Source organism: Acomys minous (assembly GCF_964271855.1).
Source record: "Acomys minous genome assembly, chromosome: 12".
Lineage (NCBI taxonomy): Eukaryota > Metazoa > Chordata > Mammalia > Rodentia > Muridae > Acomys > Acomys minous.
The window spans coordinates 23,828,800-23,856,118 of record NC_140493.1 but is presented as its reverse complement, the minus strand read 5'-3'; the positions used below and the strand labels follow the sequence as shown (position 1 = coordinate 23,856,118).

The 27,319-nt window shown below is 52.0% G+C and overlaps 1 protein-coding gene across 1 annotated transcript; it reads right to left on the bottom strand.

The window, feature by feature from the left end:
• Window positions 1–14,752: 14,752 nt before the first annotated feature.
• Window positions 14,753–26,817, bottom strand: RAC2 (Rac family small GTPase 2). Its single transcript, XM_084802981.1, has 7 exons — window positions 26,643–26,817; window positions 24,829–24,900; window positions 19,336–19,453; window positions 18,841–18,903; window positions 18,308–18,467; window positions 15,872–16,004; window positions 14,753–15,461 (listed from the first exon to the last, which is right to left on the bottom strand). Exons 1-6 carry the CDS (start codon window positions 26,675–26,677, stop codon window positions 15,874–15,876), a joined length of 579 nt encoding a protein of 192 aa, XP_084659107.1. The 5' UTR covers window positions 26,678–26,817; the 3' UTR covers window positions 14,753–15,461; window positions 15,872–15,873.
• Window positions 26,818–27,319: the final 502 nt, after the last annotated feature.

Genomic DNA, 27,319 nt, shown 5'->3' with positions numbered 1-27,319 from the left:
TTGGCTCCCGCAGGGACTTTGGGGAAAAAAGAGGGGAGCAGCAGAGGGGGGAGCTGCCTGTCAGAGGCAGGACAGCCCCAGATCCAAGTCATGCTTCCCCAAGAGGGAGGGGCCTGTGCAGCGGGATGAGGAGGGAGAGGGCAGGATGGGCACCTAGGTGTGGGCTCTGTGCCCACATATCTCTTGTTGAGGATACCAAGAGCAGCAGGACAGGTCCAGGGGAAGGCAGATAGGGGCTGTGAGCCTGGCGTCAGTTGGATCTGGACAGAGGACAGAGAGATGGGATAGAACGTATGTAGTTTATTTAGGCTTTGAGAACCAAGAAGAAAAGTCAAAGATACACAGTGAGAAAACAAATTCCCACTCTTGTTTGTTTGTTTGTTTGTTTGTTTGTGGTGTGTGTTTTGTTTTCTTTTGTTTTGTTTTCGAGACAGGGTTTCTCTGTGTTAACCTTGGCTGTCCTGGACTCACTTTGTAGACCAGGCTGGCCCCAAACTCACAAAGATCTGCCTGCCTCTGCCTCCCAAGTGCTGGGATTAAAGGCGTGCGCCACCACTGCCTGGCTAAACTCCCACTCTTTTAAATGATACAATTTGAATGATAACAACTGCCCTTCAAGACGATTGTTCACAAACCATCACCTCAGGAGTTCCCTGGGAGGGCACATATGTTAGAACATAAAGGTGGTGGGTCCCTAGCATCAGATTGTGCCTACTACCACTCTTTCTTGACTGAACAAAATAGTAAACTGTGGCCATCAACTCCGAGCAACCCTGAGTGTGTCCTGCAACTTCCCTTTGGTTCCCCAAGCTCTGAGTTTATCAACTTCATTCATCCATTCACTGGTCCACTCACCCTCAGACACTGTTGCCTCCAGCCTTGTGCCCGGCTGTAAGGAGAAAAGGGATGAGGTTAGCCCTGGCCAGACAATCCACACCACATCACTAAAGACGGAGTCCATCCTTGGCTGGGGCTAAAAGGAAATGGGTTCAGTGACAGGGCTGGGAATCATGAGGGTGGATGAGGAGCTGGCTTCTCACCAAGCAAGGTAAGGCACTCACAACTAAACCTTGAGGGACTTATGCTCAGCTTGGGATCTGGTCCTCTCAATCTGGATGAGCTGAGAATGGAACAGAGGGCCTGTGCCTTGATTTCTACAGTTCTTTCACTGCTGCTTGGAGTCACATCCAAGGCAAGGACAGGAACAGGAGGCCAGTCAAGAGCCTTGGGGTCTTTGTGCAGGCTTTACCCACATCCAGAATATTGATTTTGCACCATCCCCATGTTGGGGGGAAATGGGCATCTGGTTGACAGTTCTTGCCCAGGACAGAGAGTCTCACCCCCAGACATCCCAAGTCTGTCCTCACAGCCATGACAAACTTCATGATGACTCATAGGAGGATAGGTCATGAATGTTTTCTGTATTGGACTGTCAGTTCCCCAAGGCCATGCTCTATACAGGTCCTCAAGGTGGCTCTGAGATGGGACTAGTCTCGCACACAGTAGGCATTCAAACCGTTACTAATTAAAGAGGATGGAAGATGGATGCATGGATGCGTTCATGAGCACATGGATGAGTGGATGCATGAATGGATAGATGGCTGGATACATGGATGGATGGATACATGGATGGATGGATACATGGATGGATGGATACATGGATGGATGGATACATGGATGGATGGATGGATACATGGATGGATGGATGGATACATGGATGGATGGATACATGGATGGATGGATACATGGATGGATGGATTCACGGACACACAGATGAATGGATGCATGAGCAGTTAGATGATGTGTGGATGGACGCATGGATGCATGGATGCATGGCAAATGGATGAACTCATAGAGTTTATGGGTGGGTGAATAGGCACGTGGATGGATAGAGAATAGTTGAGGGGCAAGAAGGGCACCTGAGTATGCTGAAAACTAAAGCGGGGATGGAAGGCGTCCTATGCAGCACACTGGGACCAACCTTTCTCTAGGAGGCTTCTCTGGTGAGCCAGGGTAGAGATGGGGAAGTGTGAGACCACATCATCTAGGGTTCTGGGAGCAGGGGACACTGGGGATGCAGAGGGACCTCAGAAGGATGGTCCTGCCCTGGTGAGTGGGAGGAGGTTCTAGAGGCCTCTGGCTCCAAGTCCCAATCTCTGACCCCAGGCTGGACCAGGGCCCAGGGCTGTCAGATTTGCTGGGGTCCTAGGAAGACCACCTGGCTGGATTTCCCATAAAGAGAACATGGACAGGCCATGTGATCTCAGCCTTGGCAAAACCATGGTAGTGTCTTCACCCGCACACTAGAGGGCTCCCATGGCCAGCAATGGTGCCTCTACCATCTGACAAGTGTGCTTTGTTTTGTTTTGTTTTGTTTTTTTCAGGAGCCCAGATCCAGGCTTTTTTCCCAACTGGAAGTCAGGAGCTGAACGTGGAGCCAGGGGGAGACCTAGTTATAGAAACAGGCCAATCTTCTGAAACATGAGATGCCTTCCTGGCCCAACTCTGGAACTTTCTCATTAATGTCCCCATCAAGGGTGTCTTTGGGTCTGTCACTCCCTGCTGGCTCTTTCTGGGTTTGAGTCTCAGCTTTGCCATGTACTGGCTGTGAGACCTCAAATATGTGCCTAGTCATCTCTGAAGCCCATTGTCAGCTCCTATCCCATAGGGTTATGCAGATCACACACACACACACACACACACACACACACACACACACACACACACACACACACACACACGCTCGCGCGCTCCTCCGAGGGCCTGAGGACCATGACATTAGACAGAATGATTTCAGTCTCAGCTTTGTCCTCAACTACATGACTGTGAACCCCTCTTAGAACCTCAGTGTTCTGCAGCAGAGGGCACCTCACACCTGGCTGCAGGACACCTGACCATGGTTAACAAGAGGCAGAGAAGAGGCTCGTGGGATGACCCCCCTGCCCCCCACCCCCCACCCCCCATCTCTCTCTCTCTCTCTCTCTCTCTCTCTCTCTCTCTCTCTCTCTCTCTCTCTCTCTCTCTCTCTCTCCCCCCCCCCCACCTGGCTGAATCTATAGCCTCCTCCTCCTCAGCCTCTCCTCTGGATTCTAAGGATGCCACCCCACCCCCACCCGACCCCCAGCGCTACCTTATCACATTGACTTTCTCTATTTTAACAAAAGGTACTTGAAAAATCAAGAAGGACACCGTGACCTTCCCTTCTCTTTTTGAAAGCAGGGAGAGGGGCCCGAGGGGAGGGGGGCTGAAGGCTATGAGAGGTGCCTCCTAGCACCAGGAGGAGGATAAACTGCAAGGTTACCAGGTCGGGCTGGGGAGGGAAGATCTGTAGATGGCGCCTTCTATTTAACCCTCCTCTTCCCACTGAACAGCTGCTAGCCCATGAGCACTTGAACTTTGTCGCTGATGGGGAAAGCGGGATGGGGAACTCTCCTATACCACTCATTTTAATACAACTCAGACGCTGGTTTCCCTTTAATCTGTTCTGTGTCCAGTTTATTCTTGGCCCCACCAAAGACCCTTAGACAGCAAAGTGAAATCAGCCTGCTCAGGGGGCTCTGGGAATCTATTAAAGTGATGAGTCACAGTCTCACTTCTCAGAAGCTCTCTTAGGGTCACCTGTCACTCATCGAATAAGTCCCTCCCATGGTGCTTAGAGTTGACCTGCCCCATGATGATCTATACTTTCACTTTCCCCCTCCTGTTATTGTAGCACACCCTCACTGCAGCCTGAACCCTTTGACCTGGCTGCTTCCCATATCTCCACTTCCCTTACCTTCCAGCAGGTTTAGACAATCATTGCCTGTTCTGAGGCACGCTTCCTCCCCTGGGCCTCCTTTTTGTCTGTAATGTAATTATTTTTCATTTCTAATTTGTTCTCATGTTCTTCAAGCATTGTTTGCAAACATGTTTCTGAATTCTGTTATGCTTTAAAAAAAAAAAAAAAAGGTCTGGGTGGTGGTGGCGGCGGCGGCGGCGGCGGCGGCGGCGGCGGCGCACGCCTTTAATCCCAGCACTTGGGAGGCAGAGGCAGGTGGATCTCTGTGAGTTCAAGGCCAGCCTGGTGTACAAAGCGAGTTCAGGACAGCCAAGGTTACACAAAGAAACCCTGTCTCAAGGGGGAAAAAAAAAGGAGTTTAAAGGACAAAACATATACATCCTCCAGTGGTTCTCTTACCTCTCCCCAGTTTGTCTCAGAGGCAGCACTGACCTTTACGTGTGTGTCTATACACACATCTTCCTAAGCATATTTTTATCATCTCCCCTGCTCCCCCCTCCCCCCCCACACACAAACACACTTTGTATTTTTGAGATAGATAGAATCTCACTCTGGAGCCCAGGTTGACCTTGCACTTTTGAGTCTCCTGCCTCAACCTTCCAAATTTTGGGCTCCTAAGTATGAGCCACCCAGACACAACAGGGATATTTTTTAAAATTTAATTTATGAGGCTGGAGAGATGGCTTAGCGGTTAAGAGCACTGACTATTCCTCCAAAGGTCCTGAGTTCAGTTCCCAGCTCCTACACAGGGTCTCACAGCCATCTACAGTGAGATCTTCTGTCTGATGCTCTTCTTTCATGCACGTGTGTGTGTGTGTGTGTGTGTGTGTGTGTGTGTGTGTGACCAAACCCCAGGCCTCTTGAAGAGCAACCATTGCTCTTAACAGATGAGGTCTTCTATGCTCAAGCTACGCTGTTTGTGGCACACAATCTCCTTTTGCTGCCGGTGGATCAACTCTCAGCTCCTTCTCCAGCACCATGTCTGTCTGCACGCTGCCATGCTTTCTGCGGTGATGATAACGAACTAAACCTCGGAAACTGCAAGCCCCGCCCCATCCCAACTAAATGTTTTCCGTCATAAGAGCTTCTGTAGTCATGGTGTCTCTTCACAACAACAGAAACCCTAACTAAGACAGAACCCCAGGATTTTTTGGAAACACAGATATCATGGGATGGTCACTAGGAACAGCAGGAACAGTAGAGTGTAGCCAAATGGAGCCCAGAAGACAAGGCGTGTGTGCTGCGGAGTGTAGAGCCAGAGATGTGGCCCAAGCCCCTTGGTGGAGACCACAAGATCTTGAGTGAATCCCAGATAACTGAACATTGGCTTATTTACACTTTACATTTTGATTATTATTTTTCTTTTGAGATTGTGATTGCACCCTGGTTCCTCCCTCTTAAGGTAAGGAAATTTAGTTTTGATTTGACAGGAATCTATAGGCAACAGGCTTTGGATTTTAAAAGATTGGATTTTTAAAGAGACTGGCTATTTTAAAGAGGCCAAACTTTTAAATATTTAAAATTTTAAAGACTGGGACTTAAAAATTTTGGAATGTTTATATTGTAATGTTTATATTAATGTGTGATCTTGGGGAATACCAATAAAGAAAAGTTATGGTTTAGCAGTGATGTGTTTGTATGTCAAGTTAACAAGAGGTCAATTGTGCTGGCTAGTTTTATGTCAACTCGACACAAGCTAGAGTTATCTGAAAGGTTTCTCAGTTGAGAAAATGCCTCCATACAATCTAGCTGTAGAGCATTTTAGCAGCTGTTAGAAGGCCCAGCCCATTGTGGGTGGCATCACCCTTGGGCTGGTGGTCCTGGGTTCTATAAGAAAGGCTGAGCAAGCCAGTAAACAGCATTCCCTCATGGCCTCTGCATCAGCTCCTGCCTCCAGGTTCCTGCCTTTGCTGTGTTTTGTTTTGTTTTGTTTTGTTTTGTTTTTGTTTGTTTGTTTGTTTGTTTTATGATGAGCTGTTAAATGGAACTAGAAATGAATAAACACTTACCTCCCTAAGTCCTTTTCAGTCACAGTGTTTTATCATAGCAACAGAAACCCTGCCTAAGACAGATGTGGACAGAGCCAGTGCCCAGATACTCCTGGAAACTAGACCACACATCATGTATGATTCCTTAGGTCAAAGAACCTAGCTCTGTTTTTCACAAGCCCCAAGACTTTGTGATGCTAATCTTAAAGGTGACCAGCTAGTTAATCTGGCAGAGAACATTTTAAGGCACCTCAGCATTTAGGCTACAGCATGACTGTTGCTCTCTGTTTTTAGCCACGTTGATGGTGAAGAACTAGGAGAAGAATTTGAAAACCTTGCAAGTTACTCATAAAAAAGGTGGTTAAAGTCGGCTGTAAGTGAGGAATAGATTGCTAAAGAGATTCACACCATTAATAGGCTAACTGGGTCTAGTGGCTCATGTCTTTAATGCCAGCCCTGGGAGGCACAAGCAGGGAATCTCTGAGTTCAAGGCCAGCCTGGTCCACAAAGCCACCCAGGGCTACACGAAGAGAACCGGCCCCAAAAACAAACAAGCAAACAAACAAACAAAACACAACAAAACAATAATGAGGAAGTCAATACCATGTATCTGAACAGCAGGAAAAAAAAATGCCTCGAGGTTATCTTAAGAATTGATCAGACTTCAGCCATTGGCAGTCCAGATTCTCAGGTGCAGCAGCAGTAATTTCCCCACTGTAAGCATTCCATCCTTCCATTGTTTTTCTCTGAGGAGATGGGGCATCAGCATGATTATATTTTAATGTAGAAAATATGACATCTCGTTATAAATGAAAATAAATGTTAAATTAAATGGCAGTTAATAATAATAATAATAATAATAATAATAATAATAATAATAATAATAAAATAAGCTGGGCGTGGTAGCGCACACCTTTAATCCCAGCACTCAGGAGGCAGAGGCAGGCAGATTGCTATGAGTTCAAGGCCAGCCTGGTCTACAAAGCAAGTCTAGGACAGCCAAGATAACACAGAGAAACTCTGTCTCAAAAAAAAAATAATAATAATAAAATAAAATAAAACACACACACACACACCACCCCTAGAGGCATTACAGGTATAGTTGCTGTGTCACATGTGTGACAGTAGGTGGCAGAGAGGAGAGAGGCTGTGTCTGTCAGTGTTGTCATCTATGAACATCTGAATGATCAGTAGCCTAACATTCCCTTAAAAAAAAAAAAACAAAAAACCAAGCCTGAGTTGACCGACAGTTCAGCACCAGGGGGCTCAGATAGGGAGCTAGCCTGAGATGACCACCTGTCTGGCACCAGGCAGGATCGAATAGGCTACCAGGATGGAGAACAAGCCAGAGGCAAGAAGAAACCCTCCTGGAATTACAGGCACTGGGGTAGGAGTGAGCCAGAGACAGACGACCCTTACAAGGGACCACTCAGTCAGGCCAGGCAAGGAGCTAGCCTGGATGACCACAGTCGGGCACCATGCAGACCTGTGGGTACAGACATCCCTGCCTGTCCTCATAATACATGAGCAGGACATAGCACTCCTGAAGCCACTCCTGAGATGACCTCAAACACTCAGAGACCCTGTGTGCCACTGAGAGGAGGAAGTAAATGGTGGAGAGGTAGAAGAGAAAGAGAAAAAGAAGGATGTGGGCACAGTGAAGAGAGGCAGAACTGGGGACTCAAAGGTAGTGATAAACAGCCTGATGTGAGTAACCAGTGATGTCACCTGAGAGCACAGTGGGGTCCTGGCCTGTGTTGCCACTGGTGGCCAGATCTGAGTATATGGGCCTGCAGCAGCAGGGGTCTGTTACCACCAAAGGCTGGGGTGGGGTGGGGCATGTTGATGTCTTATGGCTGTGCAGAATGGGCCCCTCCCCTCACCTGGGCATCATGTCAGAGCTGGCCCTGGAGATGTGAAAGTAAGAGAGCTAACCCCACCTCTAGCTAGCAGGAGTAATCAAGAGAGCAGCCCTGCACATCGCAGGAGTTGTGGGTGAGCTGGGCCCCTAGGATAAGTGTGTGGAGAACTGGCTGTCTCCCTTGCATAAACTACGGAGAGTTAATTTTACCCCTCCCCTTCATCACCTGAGGCAGGCAGGAGACCTGGTCCTGGGCTCATGAGAGCAGAAGAGCTGTCCCTGGCCCTCACCAGCTCCAGATCTCAGTAGAGAAAACCCTGCACTTTACCTGGGCAGCACAGTAGAGATGGCCTTGAATGTGGGGTTTGCAGCTGGTTGAATGCGGGGGTTGCAGCTGAGCCAGCCCTTCCTCTTGTCTGCTGTGCGGTAGCATCAGTAAAGGAGCGATCCCCTTCCCTCCTTTTTATCCTCACCACCATCATCAGGCAGGAGAGTTGGTCTCAATGGAGTCATGAGAGCAGGAGAGTTGACCCTGCCCCCTCATCTGCTGCAGCCCTCCCGAGAGTGGGACCTGCACTTCACCCCAGCAGCACAGTAGAGCCGACCTTGAATGTGAGGATTGTAGGTAAGCCAGCCCCAAAGGCACGAACTCAGGAAAGCTGGCTCTACCTCCTGACTGCTGGGTGAGGGAGAGACATCCTCCTCCCCTCCCTTGTCTCTTGTTATCTATGGCAGGTGAGAGAGAGCTGGCCATGTCTCTCACCAGCTGCCACACTTGGGGAAGTGTCCCTGCGCCTCCCTTGGGCAGGCTAGAGGTGGCCCTGGTTCCCGGGGTTACTGATAAGCTGGCACCAAAGGGCATGAGAGCAGGAGAGTGGGTGGGTTAACCAGCTCAGATACTCTCAGACCCCTATTCAGGGCTTTGAGTTGGCCTACCCCAATGCCTACCACAGTGATAAACTGCTGAAGTACATGAAGGGATCGATTCTACAGATCCAAACTACAGGATCTCCCTCACACAAGGCAGCAACAGGATATCTGAGAGAAATCCCAATGAGGCTCCAGTATTGACAGTGGCAGAAGACAAAAGCCTTGTACCAGACCAATGAGTCACTGCAGTGAACACTTGCAAGCAAATAAGTGTGGACAAAAGGGTATACAGTGGGGACACACTGTGACACACTACAGCTTCTATGAGATTTTTTTTTTTTTTTTTTTTTTTTTTTTTTTTTTGTTCCTCAGTTGGGGGAGAGGTTGCAAGGGTGGAGGACAAATATAAGAGGAGGGAGGAAATGAGTGGGATTGAGCTGCCTGATGTGAAAGTCACAAAGATTCAATAAAAAAGTTTTAAAAAGAGACTTCCCCAGGATTCATTTCACCATGCTCATATGCCCAGACACTTAGAAGCTGACACAGCCATGGTCCACAAGGGACCAGCTAATGCTTGAGATGGAGGCGGACCCTGTGCCAGTCATATGATGTTGGTCTTACATGTATGTGCAATGGAAGACTTGTAAGACCATGGAGGCATCCACCAAGATTTCAAAGGAAAGCCTGGAGGGTCAGGTGGGGTGTAGTTGGGTCAGCCCCTGAGAGGGCAGTGTGTGAAACTGTGAGGAGAAAAGCTGAAGATGTAGTAGAGGCCATGCATGGCTGGAGAAGCCAGGGACGTGAAAAAGCTGCTAAGGAAAACCAAGGGCAGGGAGCAGAGCCAACCCAGGAAAGAGGCCACGTGCATGACAGCTAGCAAGGCCAGAGTTGTGGCTACACACCACGAAGCTCACATTATGTCACCATGTGCCCTGGATGCAAAGCACGGATATACAGCTTTTGAGATTGGCCCAGTTGGTTCTTCGGCCTCATATTTCCTCTCTCTAATCTCCTGTCCATCCCAAAAGAATGAGAGTGTTTACTGCGCGATGTTACATGTTTTTGATTTTTGTAAATTTGCCTTGACTCGAGGCTTATAGTTTGAACTTTTTGATCCCAACTGAAATTGTTGGGACTTTTGGAGAGAGCCTCAGTGCAGGGTCTGGTGTGCGCAGGGCAGCAGTGTTAAGTAGAATGGCCATCTTTCGACTGTCTCTATTTGGAGATTAAGTGTGGTCTAAGGAAACGTGTCCGGGTGTCACACTGGCACGGGATGGGACTGCAGAGGTTAATCTCAATGGCCACCTTGACTGAACTGAGAGACACTTAGGTAAAGAACAGCCTGGGTGTCATTTCTAGAAACGATGGAGCGAGTGCCTGTCTGAAGCACTGATTTAGTCCGTTGAGAGCCTGATTTCAGAGGGACTGTTGGGTAATGGAACTGTGGAAAGTGAGGCCTAACGAGAAGAAGTAGGTCACTAGCACCGTGGTTCGGAAACGTGTATCTTCGTCCTGCCTTCTTATTCTATCCGTTTGTTTGCTGGCTGCAGAGATGAGCAAGCTGTATTGTACCATGTCCCTCCTCCGTGGTGTTCCAGCCTTGCTACGGGCCGGAAAAGGGAGGAATTGACCAACCATCGACCAAAGCCTTTGAAACCACAAGCCAAAAGAAATATTTTTTTCTCTCAAATGGTGTATCTTGGATATGTTGTCCATGTGGAGATTTGCTAAGTAGAGTCAAATCCTCATCTTCCAAACCCAGTGTGGGTCCTCACCCTGGCTTACCCGAAGCTGGCACTCCTGGGGCAAGAGCTCCCAGGTCGATGACTTTTCCCTGCCAAGGTCAAGGCTGGCTGGCTACACTGCATGGGGCAAGGACTCGGAAGGCCAACTGCTCCTTGTGCGGGCTCCTCGGCCACCCATTATTTCAGTGGTCTACACCATCACAGTCACTGAATTCAGTAGTGGCCTCCCTGGACTTCCAGGAGCTGGGTTGATGATTTGTATCATTTTCTTCCCTCTTCCCAGCATGCCCTGAGACCTGCCCTTCTTCACCTTCCTCCTGCTCAGTATCTTACCCACCCAGTTTTAGGGGTGATGGGTGTCTCCCAGTTTCTCTGCAAACAGATGCTTTTGCTTCCGTTTCCTCTGCCCCTGATTTGTGGCAGCCTTTCCACAGGTCCTGGGTATGTGGACTTAAGGGCATATGTGCGAACCTACAGTATACCAGCCCAGGGTGTGCCAACCCTCAGACTGCAGCTCTGCCTTTCTGTATAGAAGACCCTGCTGTGTGGATCAAACCTCAAGGGCAGGAGTATTCACGTGTCTGTTGTTTCCTGGTCTCTGAGGCCCTGGGAGAATGGGCTGGTAAGCAAAGGCTGGGCCTCATCCCTTTCTATGTGTCTGATCTTACTTAGCACAGCCAGGTGAGGACACAGGAAGTGATAAACCACACACACAACACAGAAACAAGAAAAACAGGCGGGAGGAATGAACGCGTGAATGATCACGTGGTAAACATCCCCGCTCCAGGTCTCGAGCGCTTCCCTTCTATGCCCCAGCAGCTAAGGAGAAACACATGGAGTGGACCTAGACACTTACCTAAGCCCATACCCGGAGGGGTCTGACTTGTTATGTAGCATCGCTGACTGTGACAAAGGCTCCCGGGAGCAAGACAGGTGAGGACGCTAACAGTGGAGGGAGTGGGGATCTGTGGTCAGCTGGGGGAGGCCTAGCCTATGCCAAAAGGAAAAAACAAGGGAACCAAATACATAAAGAATACATCAGATGCCAGGGTGGTGGCAGCATACACCTTTCATCCCAGCACTCAGAAGGCAGAAGCAAGCAACCTCTGAGTTCAAGGCCAGCATGGTCTAGAGAGCCAGTTCCAGGACAGCCAAGGCTACACAGAGAAACTCTGTCTTGAAAAACCAACACATATACACACACCCAAAAAAGAATGACATCAGGGTTTGGGATGAGAGCCTGAATCCAGGTACTGAGCGTCTAGGCTGGCAGGGTATATGGGGCTGAGAGGACAGGGGACATCCACACAGAAAAGGCACTTCCCTGCTCTCTGCTGACATGGCAATCTCCCAGATAGCCTGGGAGCTCCTGAGGGTGTAGTGCCGCCCACAGACCACAGGACAGCCTGCAGGCTCCAGTGAACTATGGAGCTTAGACAGGTCCTTAAGCAGCAAGCGTAGAAGCCACTTGAGGTGTCGTGTTGTGTGTGTCATGCAAGAGGACCCTACCCAGGTTGCCCAATGCATGTGGAGCAAGGGCTGAGAGAGAGGAAACAGAGAGGCCTGGGAAGATGTCTAGGCTGGCCAGGGGGAGGCAGCGAGGTCCAGCTCAGGTCGAGCAGTGAAGACAGGAAGTGAAATTAGGGGACAATGGGATGGCAATCACTGAGGCCTGACCAGTAAGTGTTGGGGTGAGTTGGTGAGGCTAAAAGGTCCCTGCTTTGGAAGACGGAGCAGGAAGCAGCCAGGTGTTGAGGCAGAGAGCTTCAGAGGAGAGGGCAGGTCCAACAGGTGCTTGCCTTGCTCCCTAGCCATGATGGCATGGGCAAGAGGGCTGAGCATAGAGAGCCCTGGCCCCTCGCATCACACACCATGTGGCTTGGTACCGGGTGGATTCTCTGAAAGGCTACTGTGGAGTGAGCCTCCCTCCTGAGCCTACTCAACACTCCTTCCTGTTAAAAAGAAAATAAAACACGTGTTCAACTCAGCAGTTCACAGCTTGCCATTTTCTGCCCAGGAGTCCTCTGGTCCTCAGCCACGGCCTCAACGCCTTAACAGCGAACATCAGCAGAAAGTCTGGCCAACTGTGGCAAAAAAACAAGAAAGTGGTTCTGCCGTCATTCATCCCCCAAACACGGCTGGCCTAGGCCAACAGCACCAGCCCCAGCTTATCTTTCTGACTTCCATTCTGAGCCGTTGATTTCTACTGTTTCTGCTGTGGCTTCAAGTTCACAAGATGGAGGTAGCTGCTCCAGACATCGCTTCAGTGTTCAGAGCGCAGAAGTGGGGACAGCTCAGACAGACTACAGTGGAGACCAGGTCTGTTATTTTTCTCCTAAGAAGCTGCCTTTCTGACTGACTCTGTGTGTGGTTGGCCAAAACAGTGACCTCAGAGCCCCAAAGACTGAAAGAAAAAAAAAAGGTATATTTATTATAAAAACTTAGTTTATTTAATGGATGGTGTGTGTGTGTGTGTGTGTGTGTGTGTGTGTGTGTGTGTGTGTGTGTGTGTAAATGCACATAGGTGCAGGTGCCCACACCTTTGTGCAGAAGCCAAAAGAGGACATCACATCCCCCTGGAGCTGGAGTTAGGAACAAACCTTGGGTCCTCTAACAGAGCAGCAACCACTCTTAACTGCTAAGCCATCTCTCCAGCCTTTCCTGTCCCTGAAATCAAGTATTTTGTCCAATACTAAGTACACTGCTGCCCTGTCCCAAGCTGGGATCTATCTGTAGGCAAAGAGAGCAGAGTAATGGGAGAGAAGAGGTGGGGAGAGAGGAGGGGGAAGTGGGAGAGGGAGGGAGGGGTGAGAGGGGGTGGGAGGGGCAGGAGGGGTAGGAAGGGATGTGGGGGAGGGGTAGGAGTGGGGGAGGCTGCTTTGTTTACCAGGCTTTTCAGGGCCTGTGTTTCCTCCTCTGCTAGCAGCACCCCAAGTGACCTGATGGGGGCCTGAGGATAAGAAGAAAGGACTTGGGGTGTGTTGCCAGTGGGCGGGGTCTGATCAGGGTTTGCTAAAGTCTTGGCCTCTTACTCAAGGAACTGAAATAAAGGGTCACACGGATTGCAAAAGTAACAGGGACTGTATTCAGAGTAAAGAGAAAGCAGAGATCAGAATGAAATAGGTTGTCAAGGGTGACGGCGGGGCTGTGTGAGTGACAGTGCACACAAAGACTCTCTGGGTTATAGCCCAGGGCTGCTTTTTTTTTTAACGTGGCCTACAGGAAGCAGGGGTTTGAGTTTGAGTGGCTTCGTGGTTTGAACTACTGATTTGAATCATGCAAGGCTTTGCTCAGTATCATGCAAAGAAAGTAGCAGGGAACTAGGAGAGGGTCCCTCGAACTCTGGCTGACTAGAGGGGGCACATTGAGCCTTTAACACCCCAACTTTGTCAGGGGCGTTGCAGGCCCTCCCAACTATGTTGGAGTACCCAGCACGGGTGGGTTTACCACCTTTCTGTGTCAGAGAAATCCCTTGAAACATTGTTCTGAGCTGAGCTAAGAGCAGACAGGCTTCCCTGATATGCCAAGGCCTCCGCCGGTGGAGCCCCCCAAGGGTGGGGGCTGTGGAGTTAGGAGGCCATCCTGGAACTCTAGGACGTAGAAAATGGAGACGCCTGATCACTCCTAGGCTGGAGCTGGCCTTCCAGGGTGGGGGGGTGGGGGACACAACACTTATGTGTCACCAACTCCTGACAATATGGCAGCACCTGACACAGACAGGCCAACAGAAGTGTGCTGGGAAAAGGACTGGGCAGTGTCACCCCTGTGCCAGGGGATCTGTGTAATTCAAGAAAGACCAAGGTGGGACCATCTCAGGGCCAGGCCCTGGGGTGACTGAGATGAGCATGTCTCATCAACTTCCACAGCAGCCTACACGCTCTAGTAAGAATTTTAACTGTATCTAGGCATGGAGATATGCCTAGCACTTGTAATCTTAGCATTTAGGAAGCTGAGGTATGGTGGGTCTGAGATCAGCCCAGGCTATGTGATAAAAATTATATATATATATGTATATATATATATGCATTTTTCTTAGTACCAGCTGGGATAGAAACTATCCCAAGAAATGGCAGGAAAGACACTTACCATGGCCTCTGACAGTCGAAGTTATGAACCCCTAGCTTCCGGGAACCCACTCAGTTCTAAAAAGAAGATTTCCCCCTTGAGAATTTATCCTGCCCACACCCACCCTGTACCCCACCTTCTTGGGGTCACCTCTACTGGCTTTAACTCGTGGCAGCCTCAGTACAGCACCTCTCTGACACATAAGTCTGTTTGAAGGCGAGCCTAAGACAAGCTGGTCCAATCAGAATAGCCCCTCCTAAGACTTCACCTGGGGCAGACTCTTTCCCTTAACTTGAATCTCAGAGGATCAAGCTCCAAGAATCAACTGCTTGAAAATGAGCCTGCCAGAGGCAGGCAGAGCCAAACCGAACAGGAAGGCACACTCCGCGGTATCACCTGAACCCCTCCACCCCGCCTTGATCAAGCTGCGCCTGAACTCACAGTATGCCATCTCAAAGCAACACATTTATTATCTGCGGAAGCAAGAGAGCTGTGTTTTCCCTCTGCAGTGTTTCAGGTCTTGACTGGCAGAGTAGGATGGACAGTCTCAAGAAAATGCTGCTCAGGGCCCTTTGAGTAGAGTAGGAAGTCTTGAGAGATGGTAGGGGTGGGCTGAGCCCAGACCCCATACTTGGCTGGGCAGACAAGAGATTTACAGAAATGGATTTTTTTTCTGTGTTTTTCTTGGGGGGGGGTTGGGGGGTAGTAGGAAGGGGAGACAGAGGAGCAGCCTTCCACATCTCTCCTTTTGGTTCAGTGGTTCCGACAAGGCAAACCAGGCAGGTACTGGAGCAAGAGAGCTTGTCCCTGCAGACACATAGTGGTGGCAGGCCATGGAGACCGGGAAGCTTCAAGAAGGGCATCAGGAGGGCCTGGAGCAGATGGGTGTATGCCACTGTATGACATGAGGACAGATGACTGAGTCTTGGGGCTCCCCTCTGGTCCCGGGGAACACAGGAGATTCTAGGTAGGATGTCGCCTCTAAACATCCTCCCATCCCCAGGGACCTCCACTGAGGAGATAGGCAGGTTCTGCAGCTGTCTGGAAAGAAACACCACACGGAGGGGACGGCATGCCCCACCAGCGTATCACTGGGCTTTGGTCGGAGGACTCAGAGGGTCAAGATCATCGGGGCAGGAGGAGTGGGCTGAGACCTGCAAGGGAGAGAGGAGAGGGTCAGTGTCATGGACAGACATGTCCCAGCTCAGGGCTGTCTGAGCCGGTGTCTGCTTCCAACCTCTGCCTTCCCTGGGACTGCCCTCTGCTCCTCCCCCATATATCCTGTAGGGGGGCTATTGTTGGGGTTCCCTGGTTCCAATAGGCTTTTTGTGGCAAGGATGGACTGAGCGAGAACCTGACAGCCACTGTGTCCTGGCTTCTGTTGTTGGGCAAGTTCTGGCTTCTTGGCTTATATCTCCACAGGGAAGTGAAGAGGAGGAAAGGGGAAATTGAGGCTACCTAGATACCCATGGCTATCTGTCTTGGTCTACTGCTACTCTCAGTGTCCTAAGGGGCCAGGGACAGGGGTAGGGTGCCCTTCCAGGAGCAGAGGAGAGGTGTGTACCCCTAGAGCAGGCTGCAGGCACGCTTCTGCTGCCGTGTGGGCTGTGGGCATAGGACTGCCCGGATGGCCTCATCAAAGACGGTCTTCAGGCCTCGCTGGGTGAGCGCAGAGCATTCCAAGTACTTGACTGAATCTGAGGAGGGACAGCAGGAGAGCAGCATCCTGAGTCATGGAGAAGCTCTGTCACCCCGAGTGGGAGTGGGAAGTGTACTTCCTCTTCCTCCTGTTGGACTCAGGGGAAGGTGGAGGACCCCCGCCCCCAGAAACAAGGCTCTTTGTTTGGAAGGTCGGCAGGATTATAGCCCTTCCCCCATGTGGAAGGACAGGACCTGCTTCCATGAGCAAATCTCCCAGCATGTCAGCCAGGCCTTCTTCATGGAGCTAACACCTCTGGGCAGATCTGAGGACACCCCAAGGCATCTTTCATTTAGTCACACCCCAACTTATGGAGAAACCAAGGCTAATGGAGCCAGTGGGACCTGTTTGCCCCGGGGCAGTTCAGTAAAGAGAAGAAAAATAGAGAGAGCCCTTATGTGCCCTCCAGAGGACAGGTGCCCTGGGAGGGATCTGCATGATGTCCCACCCCTTGCAACAGGAACACACGGAGCCCTGACACAGAGAAGTCAGGAGATTCAGAGTGCTGAGGAAGCAAAGGGGAAGAAATGGAGCCCTGGTGCCCTCTCTGGTGCCTTCTGCTTTTCTCTCTGGGCCAGAGCTCCCAACAGCTATGAGAAGACAGTGGCCTCCCTACCTCAGTGACCTCAAAGGCCACAACCACACAGGCATGGAGCCAAAAGGCCCAGACCTGGGAAGAAGGGTCACCCCTGGAGGGAAGCCACCGATGCCAGAGTGTGGGAGATAGGCATGGCAAAAAAGAGGAAACGTAGCTTTAGGGAGCTGAGGACATTGTGCAGTCACACCAGGCCATTTCTTGTCCCTGGAAAGTTCCCCCAAGGCTCTCTGTTCCCACTGAGAAGATGACACCAGGATCCTGCCCTGGCCTTCAGCCATTTATTCCAGAGATGGGACTGGGTGGGGGTTCATGGCCTCTGGCCCTTGTGGCTCCTCATCCCTGTGGTAACCAGTAGTGAGACACTCTGAACCAGGACTCCTGGGCATTCGGCTGGCGCATTCACCTGTGCACGCATGCGTGTGTGCATGCACACACATGCACATGCACCCTGGCACACATGCATACACACACTTACATAGGACATAAAGGGAAGATGGGCATATGTCCGGTATCTGGGGAGAGTGAGGGGGAGTTCAGAGTGGATATGATCAAGACACATTGTTTACTATGTCTGAAACTGTCGAAGAATAAATAAAAACATCCTATTTTTAAAGGACATATAAAGGAGAAAGTGAGCCGAGCCCCGGCCCTGAGGCCCTGCTTGCTCCCTGACTGTGAACTATGCCTCACAGTCCTGTCACCCTGTCATTCTCACATGAGGGACTGTACCGTGAAAGAAGGAGGAGCAATTCTAAAGGGTTGGGGTAGCTTAGTGATAGAGTACTTGTCTAAGGAGTGCAAAGTCCGAGGTTTGTTCCCCCAACATCCCCAAATGGATACAGACCAATCCTGGAACAGGCTGGTTAACAAGAGAAAACTGGGTTATGTCTGACCCTGACACATGGGAGGCTAGAGCAGAGACCAGCAGAAGCAGCAGAGAGGACCCTGTGAGGCAGCCATGACACCCCGCTAGTCACAGGAAGGCTGCGGTTTCTCTTCCTGTGAAGCCCCTCCCTCCCGTTTCCTGCACAGGAAGAGGTGCAGGGCTGGGTGGAGGCCAGACCTAAGCTGGTAGTGTTGCCTCAGGAAGGACGACACCACAGGAGAGGCCAAATCCAAAGTCAGGTCTCCTGGGATTGGAGAGCTTGGCCAGGGTGAGATGTCCCCACCCATCCAGCCACCTGCTTCTATCCTTTGAATCCCAGCCACCCCTCCCCAGCCAGGTGACCTTGAAGGGCCAAGACTCCTCTGTCTGGTCCTTGGAGGTAAAGAGTGTCCTTCAGAGAGTCTGGATGAATGGAGAAGGGGAGGTGAGGGCCAGGCACAAAGGACTGAGCCACCCTTCCAGTCTCTAGCAGAGACACCTTCCAGAAACAGCTCGATCCCATCCATCAATCCCCTGTGACCAGCTAACACAGGATCACCCGTGCAGTACTGCTTTGAGAACCCGTGAATAAAGTCATTTTATCCAGACACCCAATATGGCAAAAGCCATCACTACTGCTATACCTTCCTGACAGGGAAACACAGGCGCAGAGAGGCCAAGGGACCAGCGCAAGTCACCCGGCTAGCTGCCACAATGGTTTGGAGCCCAGCCAGAGTTTGGTCATACAGCATGTCGCTAGGACAAGGCTGTGTCCAGGCGCCCCCCCCCACCCCCGCCCCCAGCCTCCAACCCCCAGCTTCCTTCCCAAGGCCCATACCAATATCCTTGGCCAGCGCCAGGCCCTGCGGGTAGGTGATGGGAGCCAACTTCTTCTCCTTCAGCTTCTCAATGGTGTCCTTGTCATCTCGCAGGTCCAGTTTGGTACCCACCAGGATGATGGGGGTGCTGGGGCAATGGTGCCGTACCTCAGGGAACCACTGTTGGGTGGGTGTGGGATAGTGAGAGGGAACAGAGGGGAGTGGACATAGATGCCTAAGCCATCAAACAGATAAGGACCTCAGAGCAGGGTCACAAGGCACAGTGTGATCTGAGCAGGCAAGCAAAAAAAAAAAAAAAAAAAAAAAAAGCAAGATTTTTTGGAGATAAGAGAGTCAAGGGAGGTTGTGTGGTGATAAGAGGAGGCATGAGGTTGGGCAGGAAGAGGGACAGAGCACAGAGGCAGGAGGCAGGGGGAACATTCTCCCAGAGAGACCCTCCCTTCATTGGCACTAGTGACCCTCTGGACTCTCCTAACCCAAGATGGACCTTAACTGCCAACTACATGTGTCCCCCAGCCCACTGGAGGCTCACCTTGGCTCGGACGTTCTCATAGGAGGCCGGGCTGACCAGCGAGAAGCAGATGAGGAACACATCCTGAAGACAGGAAGGGAGGATTGGCACAGGGAAGCCAGAGAGTCCTGGCCGGGGCAGGGGGGTGAGTGGGCAGCTCCCACTACCGACCATGCAACCATATATCTGGCCATTATGACACCCTCTTTGCCACTGTGGGTAGAGAGCCCAAGTCTGGGGACCCAGAAGCCACAGAGTTACCAGCAGCAGGTTCTCTGCCCACCTAAGGATGAGACTCACTGGCCTGGCTGTTCACACAGACCCTGCCTGCCATGTACTAAGAAAGGCTGGTATCTGAGGGCATTGAGGACAGCAGGACTGAGGGAGCACAGTCTGGGGGAGACCCTAGCTCTGCCCCACAGGCCTCTAAAGGAGACTCGGGGTCAGGCAGGTACCGCTCGACAGTAGATGGAACAGAAACAGGACAGGGACCACAGGGAGACATGGGGTGCACACCGTCTGCGGGTAGGAGAGTGGCCGGAGGCGGTCATAGTCTTCCTGGCCTGCGGTGTCCCACAGCCCCAGGTTCACGGGTTTACTGTCCACCATCACATTGGCCGAATAGTTGTCAAACCTGAGGAAAACAGGAAGGGCAAGGTCAGCCTCGAACCCAGAGCCTGAGAGGGACTCAGAGAGGGGCTGTGATTAGCCCAAAGTCACACAGCATTGTGCAGCTGACTGTCCTCACGACAGATGAGTACTATCAAAAACATCTTAAATACAAGTAAGCAAAACGTGTCTTGGTCATTTTTCTGCATCCACTTGTCCTTTGGAAAGGTGACTACTGGGTTGTGTGGCATTCCCTCTGAGGTAGGTCAGAATGAATTTTTCCATCCTCCTACGCTGGACAGCTAGAGTGTGTAGAGTGCCTATTGAGTGACTGCTCATCCCTGATTTAAGGTGTAAACGCTTAGGAAGGGAGAGATGTGGGAACCTGCCAGAGGGAAACAGGAAAGAGACAGAAAAAGGTAACAGCCAATCCAGGCCAATGGCTAGCGAGCTGTTGCCCTGCCAGGCCTGCATGGAAAATGAAGGGACCTTGTCCCCAGCCTCCTGGAGGGGCAGGACACTGCAGATGACCCTCTATCTCACTCCTATGATAAGTGGCTAGTGCTACCTCAAGAGAACGGACAGACATCAGTTGTGAGGCCGTGAAAATGTCTGCCTGGGCCTTGAATTGGTGTGGGCCAGACACTGGACCAGGAGCCCCGTGAACAAAGGCTGGGACAGGAACACTGGAGCCCTGGGAGGGTCCAGCCCAGCACTCTATGCTGAGTGGAGTAGGCTTTAGAAAATAAAACCCCACAACTCACACTCCTAGGGTAAAGGAACAAGGTCCATGGGTGGGGGGGGGCAGGGTAGGGGGGGAAGCAAAAACCAGAGGGGGGTTTTATGACTCGCCTGAGGCCACACAGGCAGTGAGTGACCAACCTAGGGAAGAAGCTGGGTCCAGCAGGCTCATTGTATCCCGCCATATGGGTTTAGAGACACCTTCACTGCTTGCCCCTGGGACAAGGAATCCCCTGACCTTCTCACTCCGTCTCATGACCTGGTCCACTGAGACCTCAAGCTTCTAGCTTCTCCCTCACAAGGCAGGATCACACCACCCACGTCCTGAGCTTGCCCACACTGACATCTGGCTTACCCAAGTAGCCCCACCTATCCTAACTTGCCTCCCACCCTCCCCAGAACTCCGTGAAACACTAGGGAGACTTCTGCCATGGACAGGTCAGCCCCACTAACAACAATCCTGGGCGTGGGCGTGGAGACCCAGCTTGTTCCTTTCTGCCCTGAGGCCAGTCCAGAAGAGGCGGCTGACACATAATAGGTCTGCTGTGTGCCTACTCTGAGAATCATCCTTGTGAGTCTTGGAAGAACCTTCTGGGAGGCCAAGCTGGCCAAGGTAGGAAGGCACGGTATCTGGGCCATGTGGGGCTCTGATAAGCTAGAGACATCAGGACTGTCTATCTTCTTCCCAGATGGCAAAGGCAACTGTCTTTTCGGGTCCTCTGGGCTCTCAGGGCACCTGGAGGAAGTGGGAGATGGTCAGGATCTTTCAAAGCACCCTCCTAATGCATCTCCTGGACCAGCTGGAACGGGCAATCCTATATGTGTTCGTCCTTGAAGTCTCACATGGTCCAGGAGACAGGTGAGGACACTGAGGCTGCAGGAAGTCAGTCACTCAGCTCAGAAGCATGGGAAGTGGCTGCTCTTCCTATGACATCCATTAAGGGGGGCCAAGCAAACGAACAACTGGAGGACTGTTGTCTGCACAGCCAACTAGCTTCTCCGCACCTTGCTCTCTTCCCCAACGCCTGGGTCATTATTGGGCTCCGAGGAGGTCGGAAGCATTCAGATCATCCCATCGGGAGACACAGCGAGTCTAGGCTCACTGTCAATGTCCCCAGTTTCTCCCCACCCACTTCTCCCTAGAGGACAAGCTGCATAAGTTCAAGAAACAAGCCAGGGACACGGCACATGTTTTGACTATGTCACACTTCCCTTTCCTGAGAAACCCAGAGGAGCCTTTCATATCATTGTGACCAGCTGTCACCTCTTTTTCTAAATAGGAGAAGTAGGCTCATGGGTAAGAACGGGCTTTCCCAAGATGTCCCAGGTGATAAGTGTCAGGGCCAGGTGTCAGTCCTGCACTCAGTTCAGAAAAGCCCCTGTGGTGAGCATAGCTGCTAAGGATGGCACAAGATAATGAGGATGACAGAGACAATTGCCACCTAACCTGGTGGCTCTGAGGCCTAGCCTCTGGCTATAGGAAAACCTTACCCTACAAGGGTCCCCGGGCCATTTCTGAGGGAGGGTGGCTGGCACACTCAAAGAATGAATTGTCCATGCTGATGTCTTGGAACCATGGGAGGATTGGCCAGGCAGGCAGGGTGAGGACTCAAGAAGAAGTGTTTGGGTCTTGGAGGCCTGGTGTCAGGCTGGCTGAGAGAAGGGAAGGCTGGCCCTGCTGAGTCACCAGAGCCAGCGTCACCAAGGATGGCACAAATTAAGTCCCATATAACTTATCCCCACAGTGTGCTCTTTCTTCCCTATGGAGCTGAGCCAGCAGTAACCACCCTGTACAGGACCGAGCAAGCTCCACCCACCAGCCAGGGTCCTCTGCCCACTGCCAGCAGCGGTGCAATGTTCTAGAAACCGGCACTCTGTTCCAGAATCAGGAATGAGCTCTAGACAGAAGCAACCTACCCCCCGCACCCCACCCCCACCCTCCCCCACCCCCACAGCTCTGCCCCAGCCCCGAAGAGTTCTCCATAGGTAGGACATAAAGTGGGAGGACAAGAGGGAGGGGACAGGAGGAGCTGGACTGCTGCAGACACAGACAGGAAGCACTGTCAGGGAGGGAGGCATGCTTCCGGGTCTCCCTGAGGGAGAGCAGGGAGCCAAGGGAGCCCAGGGGATTATGGACTGAACACCTGGAGGAGATGGGACAAATGAAGTGGAAAGTGGGGAGCTTTGACACCCCCTCCCATTGGGTTCTAAGCATGAAGGAGGAACTTTAGGAAGGCCTCAGGCTACTTGCGACTCTGCCTAAATTCTACTTTTGAAAGTTCATCTAGGGAAAAAAAATTTTTTTAAATAAAAAGATTTATCTAGGGACTAGACATGTAGCTCAGCACCACATAAAACCAGAGGTGGCGGTGCACAGCTGTAATCCCAGCACTCCAGAGGTGGAGGTCAAGAGTTCAAGGTCATCCTCATCCGCATAATGAGTTTAAGGCCAGCCTGGACTACACAACAAACAAAAAGAACCCCGCAAAACTTACCTGAACCTGGCTATTGGGGAGACTGAGGTAGAAGGATAGCTACAAGCTACAGAGTGAATTCTAGGTCAGTCAGGACTATAGTATACACCCTACCACCAAAGAAAGAAAGAAAGAAAGAAAAAAGAAAAGAAAAAATGAACAATCAAAGTTCATGTGGACTTCAGTTGGACAGAGTCAGGAGGGAGACAGGATGAGAGGCCATGTCATGGTGCCTGGAGACACGGGGCTTTGTCATGCCTTTGTGCCCCTAGCTCTCGGCACAGAACCATTCTCGGGCAGGTGTCCTCATCTGAGACTATGTGTGCCAATGTTGTTGGCCACAGGCTCATCTCAGAGGAGGACATCCCGGTGGCACTCAGGCACCAGCTGCCTCCTACACAGCAGAAAAGGGGGATCAATCGGGGACAGACCTGCAGGCCCTCAGCACCTGAGCCAACAGTTCAGCCTGCCAGTCTGGGCTGTCAGGATGCCAAAACCTCTGATCTCACACCTCCTTGCAGGGAAGCTATTGCCCAAGGCTCACATACCCAGCCCAGGGCCATTCTCTTGTAGAAAGGGAAATTGAGGTATGTGGGTTCAGAGGGAAAGTGATCGCTTTGAAATCCTTGAGCAAGTGAGTCCTCCAGCGCAGCCAGGACAAGTAAAGGCAGGAGAGGGTCTTAATTCAGAGACAGGAGCAGTGTCAACATGCCCTAGTGACAATAGCCTTCATTCTTAATCCCCTTTGCTTCTGTTCTTGCTCAGGTCTATGCCCTGCCCTCTCCTGTTTCCAGGTGCCTTATACGCCAGACGGAGGCAGGAGTCATTCCCGCATTGTGCAGCAGGGAAGTTTCCAGAGCCTTCATTTATATCAGGATACAACTGGACACAAAGTGGCATCTAGCTGCCTGCCCAGCCCCTTTGGTTGTCCTTTGTGGGGTCCCTCAGCTAAGCCAGGTCTCAGAGGTAGCTGAACCCCCTGTTCCAGAAAGGGACCGCCATACCAGCCACACCGAGGACTCAGAACTGAGCCTTGGCTTTGGCACTGGTGGGACGGTAGCTCCTTTGATGGTGTGGGAAGTTTTGGGCCCTGAGCACTGTCCTCTGTATACCCTCTTCTTTCTGCTCCAGGTGGAGCTCCCATGGAGATAAAGATGAGGGCCCCAGCGAGGTGCTGAGGTCAGACAAGCTGAGTGGCCCTAAGGGGCAAGCCTCTTTAACTGCTATCAGAGTATTGTAACATTCACTTCCTTTGAAGACCCAATGCAATCGCAAGTGTTACATCCTGTACCGGGCTGCCAAACCCTATGCCTTCTAACTGGATATTAGTTCTGATGACTCCTGTTACCTTGTCACCTCAAAGCACACATAGCACATATGAGACCTTGCGTATATTACATAGTGTGTCAGCCACGTTGTAGAGAAGGTGGGGGAAAGCACCCCCAAAACCCCACATGGCTCCCTGCCCTCCACAAGGCTCATAATGTTGTGAGAGATCTGGCAAGCTTCTCTGGAAAACGACAGGCCTTTAAGGAGGGCACCAAGGACAGGCCTGGAGGGTGTGTAGAGGTGAGGATGAGACAGGAAGTCACCACAGGAGATTTCTGGCAGCGTTAAGAGCTGGAGCAAAGGCCCTGCGGTAGGCCTGCCTAAGGAACGTTGGTCTAAAAAGCAAAATGGCGGATAAGATCTCTAGAAGGGGAGACTGAGGGAGCCCCTGAAGAACCCGAAACCTGTAACTGCGAGCTGAGGAGCCCTGTGATCGGGTGCCCCGAGTCCCTTCTGACATCTGCGGACTCTCCCTTTGATATCGTGTGGCAGCTGGTGGCGACATCCTGCACCAGAAACAGGCCTCCCTCCCTGCAGGCTGCAGCTGGCACTGCCCCACCCCAGCGCGTTGGTCTCCAGGCTCCGCTGCTGTCTACGTTTCTGAGCTCCTTCTCCTGCATCACCTCCATGCCCCATCTCTACTCCACTGTCTCCTTCCGGCCAGCCTGAAGGACGTCTCCCCACCCCCACAGTCCCTCTTTCTCCTGCAGCCTCGCCTCCCCAGCCTAAGTCATCGCCCTGCCAACTGGATGACAAGCTTCCCCAAGATGGAAGGTCTCTAGCTTTCCTAGTCGGCCCGACCTCGGGTGTCCAAAGGGGTCAGCCCCGAGCCGGGCCTGGAGCGGGTGGGACTCACACGGTGGGGATGTACTCTCCAGGGAAGGCGTTGGTGGTATAACTGATGAGAAGGCACGTCTTGCCCACAGCTCTGAAAGACAAGAAGCAGGAGAGACCGAGGTCACTGGCTGCGTCTGAGGGAAGGGGAGACCCAGGCCGTCTACCCAATCTCCCAATTCCGAACACGCTATGGCAGTGTTATCAACCCCCTGGAGTGTCCATAAACACCCTGACTTCTGCCCAGGCCATGGGGGTGAGCCATGTACTTGGGGAGAACTGAAGGGGGGAGGGCTGTACATGTACCAACAATCGGGATGCAGGTGATGGACACAGACAGCATCAGCATAGGACGGAGAGGACCCGGGAGACCTGGACACGGTTGTCACACACCTGTGCTTCAGATCTCGGCTCCATCGTTTGTCAACCACACAACTCAGGCAGATCACCTAAGCTCCTTGTGCCTCAGTTTTCCCCATGTAGACAACAAAGACAATTCCATCTTCCCTCCCCCAGCCCCACCCCCGAGTGAATTAAGTGACACTTCCAAGACACTGAGCCGAGTGCCATGGGGGCTGCAACAACCAATGGCTGTTAGGGAATGCCTGTAGCCTCTCTTTGAAGCCAGAGAGGCATGAGTTCGAGTCCTCTGCACTCCAAGGCAGGCTATTTAACTTCTCTGAGCTTGTAAAATGAACTCTGTGGTGATGAATTGGGTTGGTGGGAAGATAAATCAGAGGGCCGTGACCCAGTGACCACGTACGTACAGTAAGCGGCAGAGAAACGGGACAAGTGGAGATGGGCACCATCGAGGCTGTCCCACTGCCAAGCTGAGAGGCCACTCAGGTCATTCCACAGGAAGCTGAGAGGCCGGAGGGACAGCTCTGGGCCTTTCCCCCCCAGCTCTATTCCGTTAAGTCACTTCCCACTCTGGGAGGCTGCCCTGACTTCCCTGCCCCCTACATGGCTGCCCTTAAGCCCCAGCCTGCCACCAAGGTAACTTTGAATGAGGAGAACCATTGACTTCCGGCCACCCCACCCCCAAGGTCAGACACAAAGCAGAAGTGAGCAAAGCAGCCGCCACTCTGGCAGATAACGGCTGACACCCCCCACCCCATTACCAGCAGCAGCAGCAGCAGCAACGGCCAAGTCAGCTGAGGCTACAGATCGGCTCTGCCCACAGCAGAGCCAAAGTGTGCCAAGAAAGGTCTGGAGGCTTCAGCCACTCCCCCTTTTGGGTTGAAGCTGAGCATCTAGAACATGTCACCCTGCTCCTTCCCTTACACTGCCCACAGTGCTCCTCCTTGCTCCTCACTGACATCCCCTTACATCCTCCCCACCACATGGAGTAGAGTCACATATTGCTGGCAGGATAGCCCACCCCTGGACAAAGCAGAGGCCTTGTCCAGGATGGCTGGCCTGAGAGTCAGAACAATTAGAGAGTCCCAGTTGTACCCCCAGGAGCAGCAAGACAGCAACTAGAGCCCAGGTCAGCCTGGGAAACAAAAGTCCAGAGGGCGAGTCTCTGATTTCCCCACCTCACACTTGCACTTATGCTGCCCCCCCCCCATGAGAGCCCTGCCCCAGCTCTCAGGGTACAGGCAAGGAGCAGCACCCCACCCATGGTCCCAGGCCCTCCACCCAGGTGGCTTCCGGGGTGGGGTAGGCTGAGGACAGAGGAACAATCCAGATCCACCCCAAATGCTCCTTGTGAGCCCCAGGAGAGGAAGTGACTCTCTCCAGGACCTCCTGGGAGCCCTGAACCCGTGAGTGTGCCGGAGACGGTCTCAGAGACATCCTGGTAAGGAGTGGGAGGCAACTTAACCAGGTACTTACCCATCGCCCACCACCACACACTTGATGGCCTGCATTGCACTGAAGGCTCAGCAGCCAGAAATGACAGTTGGGGGCCAGGAGCGTTGCTGTTGCTGTGGACACCAGTGGTATGGAGTGGCTGGGAGGTGCCCGTAGTGAGGAGCGGCACCCCAGCTCAGGAGGCAGGAGGAAACGGAAGAGGAACTTACCCAAGCTGCTGCCCCACAGGCTTGAGGGGGTGGAGCATGCGGTCTGGAAGAGGTCCTGGGGCCCCACAGGTGCTAGGTTGAGCCCTGGCCACCCAAGGGCACCTGACCCGGGCTCCAGTGACAATGCAGGCACCCCCTGGGCTTGGAGGTTCACTTCCTGACCTAGGGCAGTCTCGAAGAAACTGTATCCTCCAAGAAGTCTAAATCCCAAGTGCAAGCACTTGAGGACCTACTGTGTGTCAGGCATTGTGTTGGGAGCTGGTAACTCTAAAATGCAGGCAGGCAGGCAGGCAAGCAGGCAGGCAGGAGTTTCTGCTCTGTACAGAAGGAAAACTGAATCACAGAGACCATGAGCGAGGCAGAAGGAGACACGGGCTGTGGGAGAGCGACAGAGTGGCCTCAGAGTCACCAGGAGGAGGAGCTGGCGGCTGTGAAATGTGATGTCCAACATAGGATGCCCAGAGGGATGTTGCCTAAGCAGGGACCGGT

What these genes read in the sequence shown, in the direction of transcription:
- RAC2 (XM_084802981.1), bottom strand. Translation starts at nt 26,677, where the DNA reads ATGCAGGCCATCAAGTGTGTGGTGGTGGGCGATGG. An exon ending in TGTGTGGTGGTGGGCGATGG is followed by an intron (nt 24,901 to 26,642) that starts GTAAGTACCTGG and finishes CTTGTCTTTCAG; the next exon opens with AGCTGTGGGCAAGACGTGCC. An exon ending in GGCGCTGGCCAAGGATATTG is followed by an intron (nt 16,005 to 18,307) that starts GTATGGGCCTTG and finishes GTCCCTCCTCAG; the next exon opens with ATTCAGTCAAGTACTTGGAA.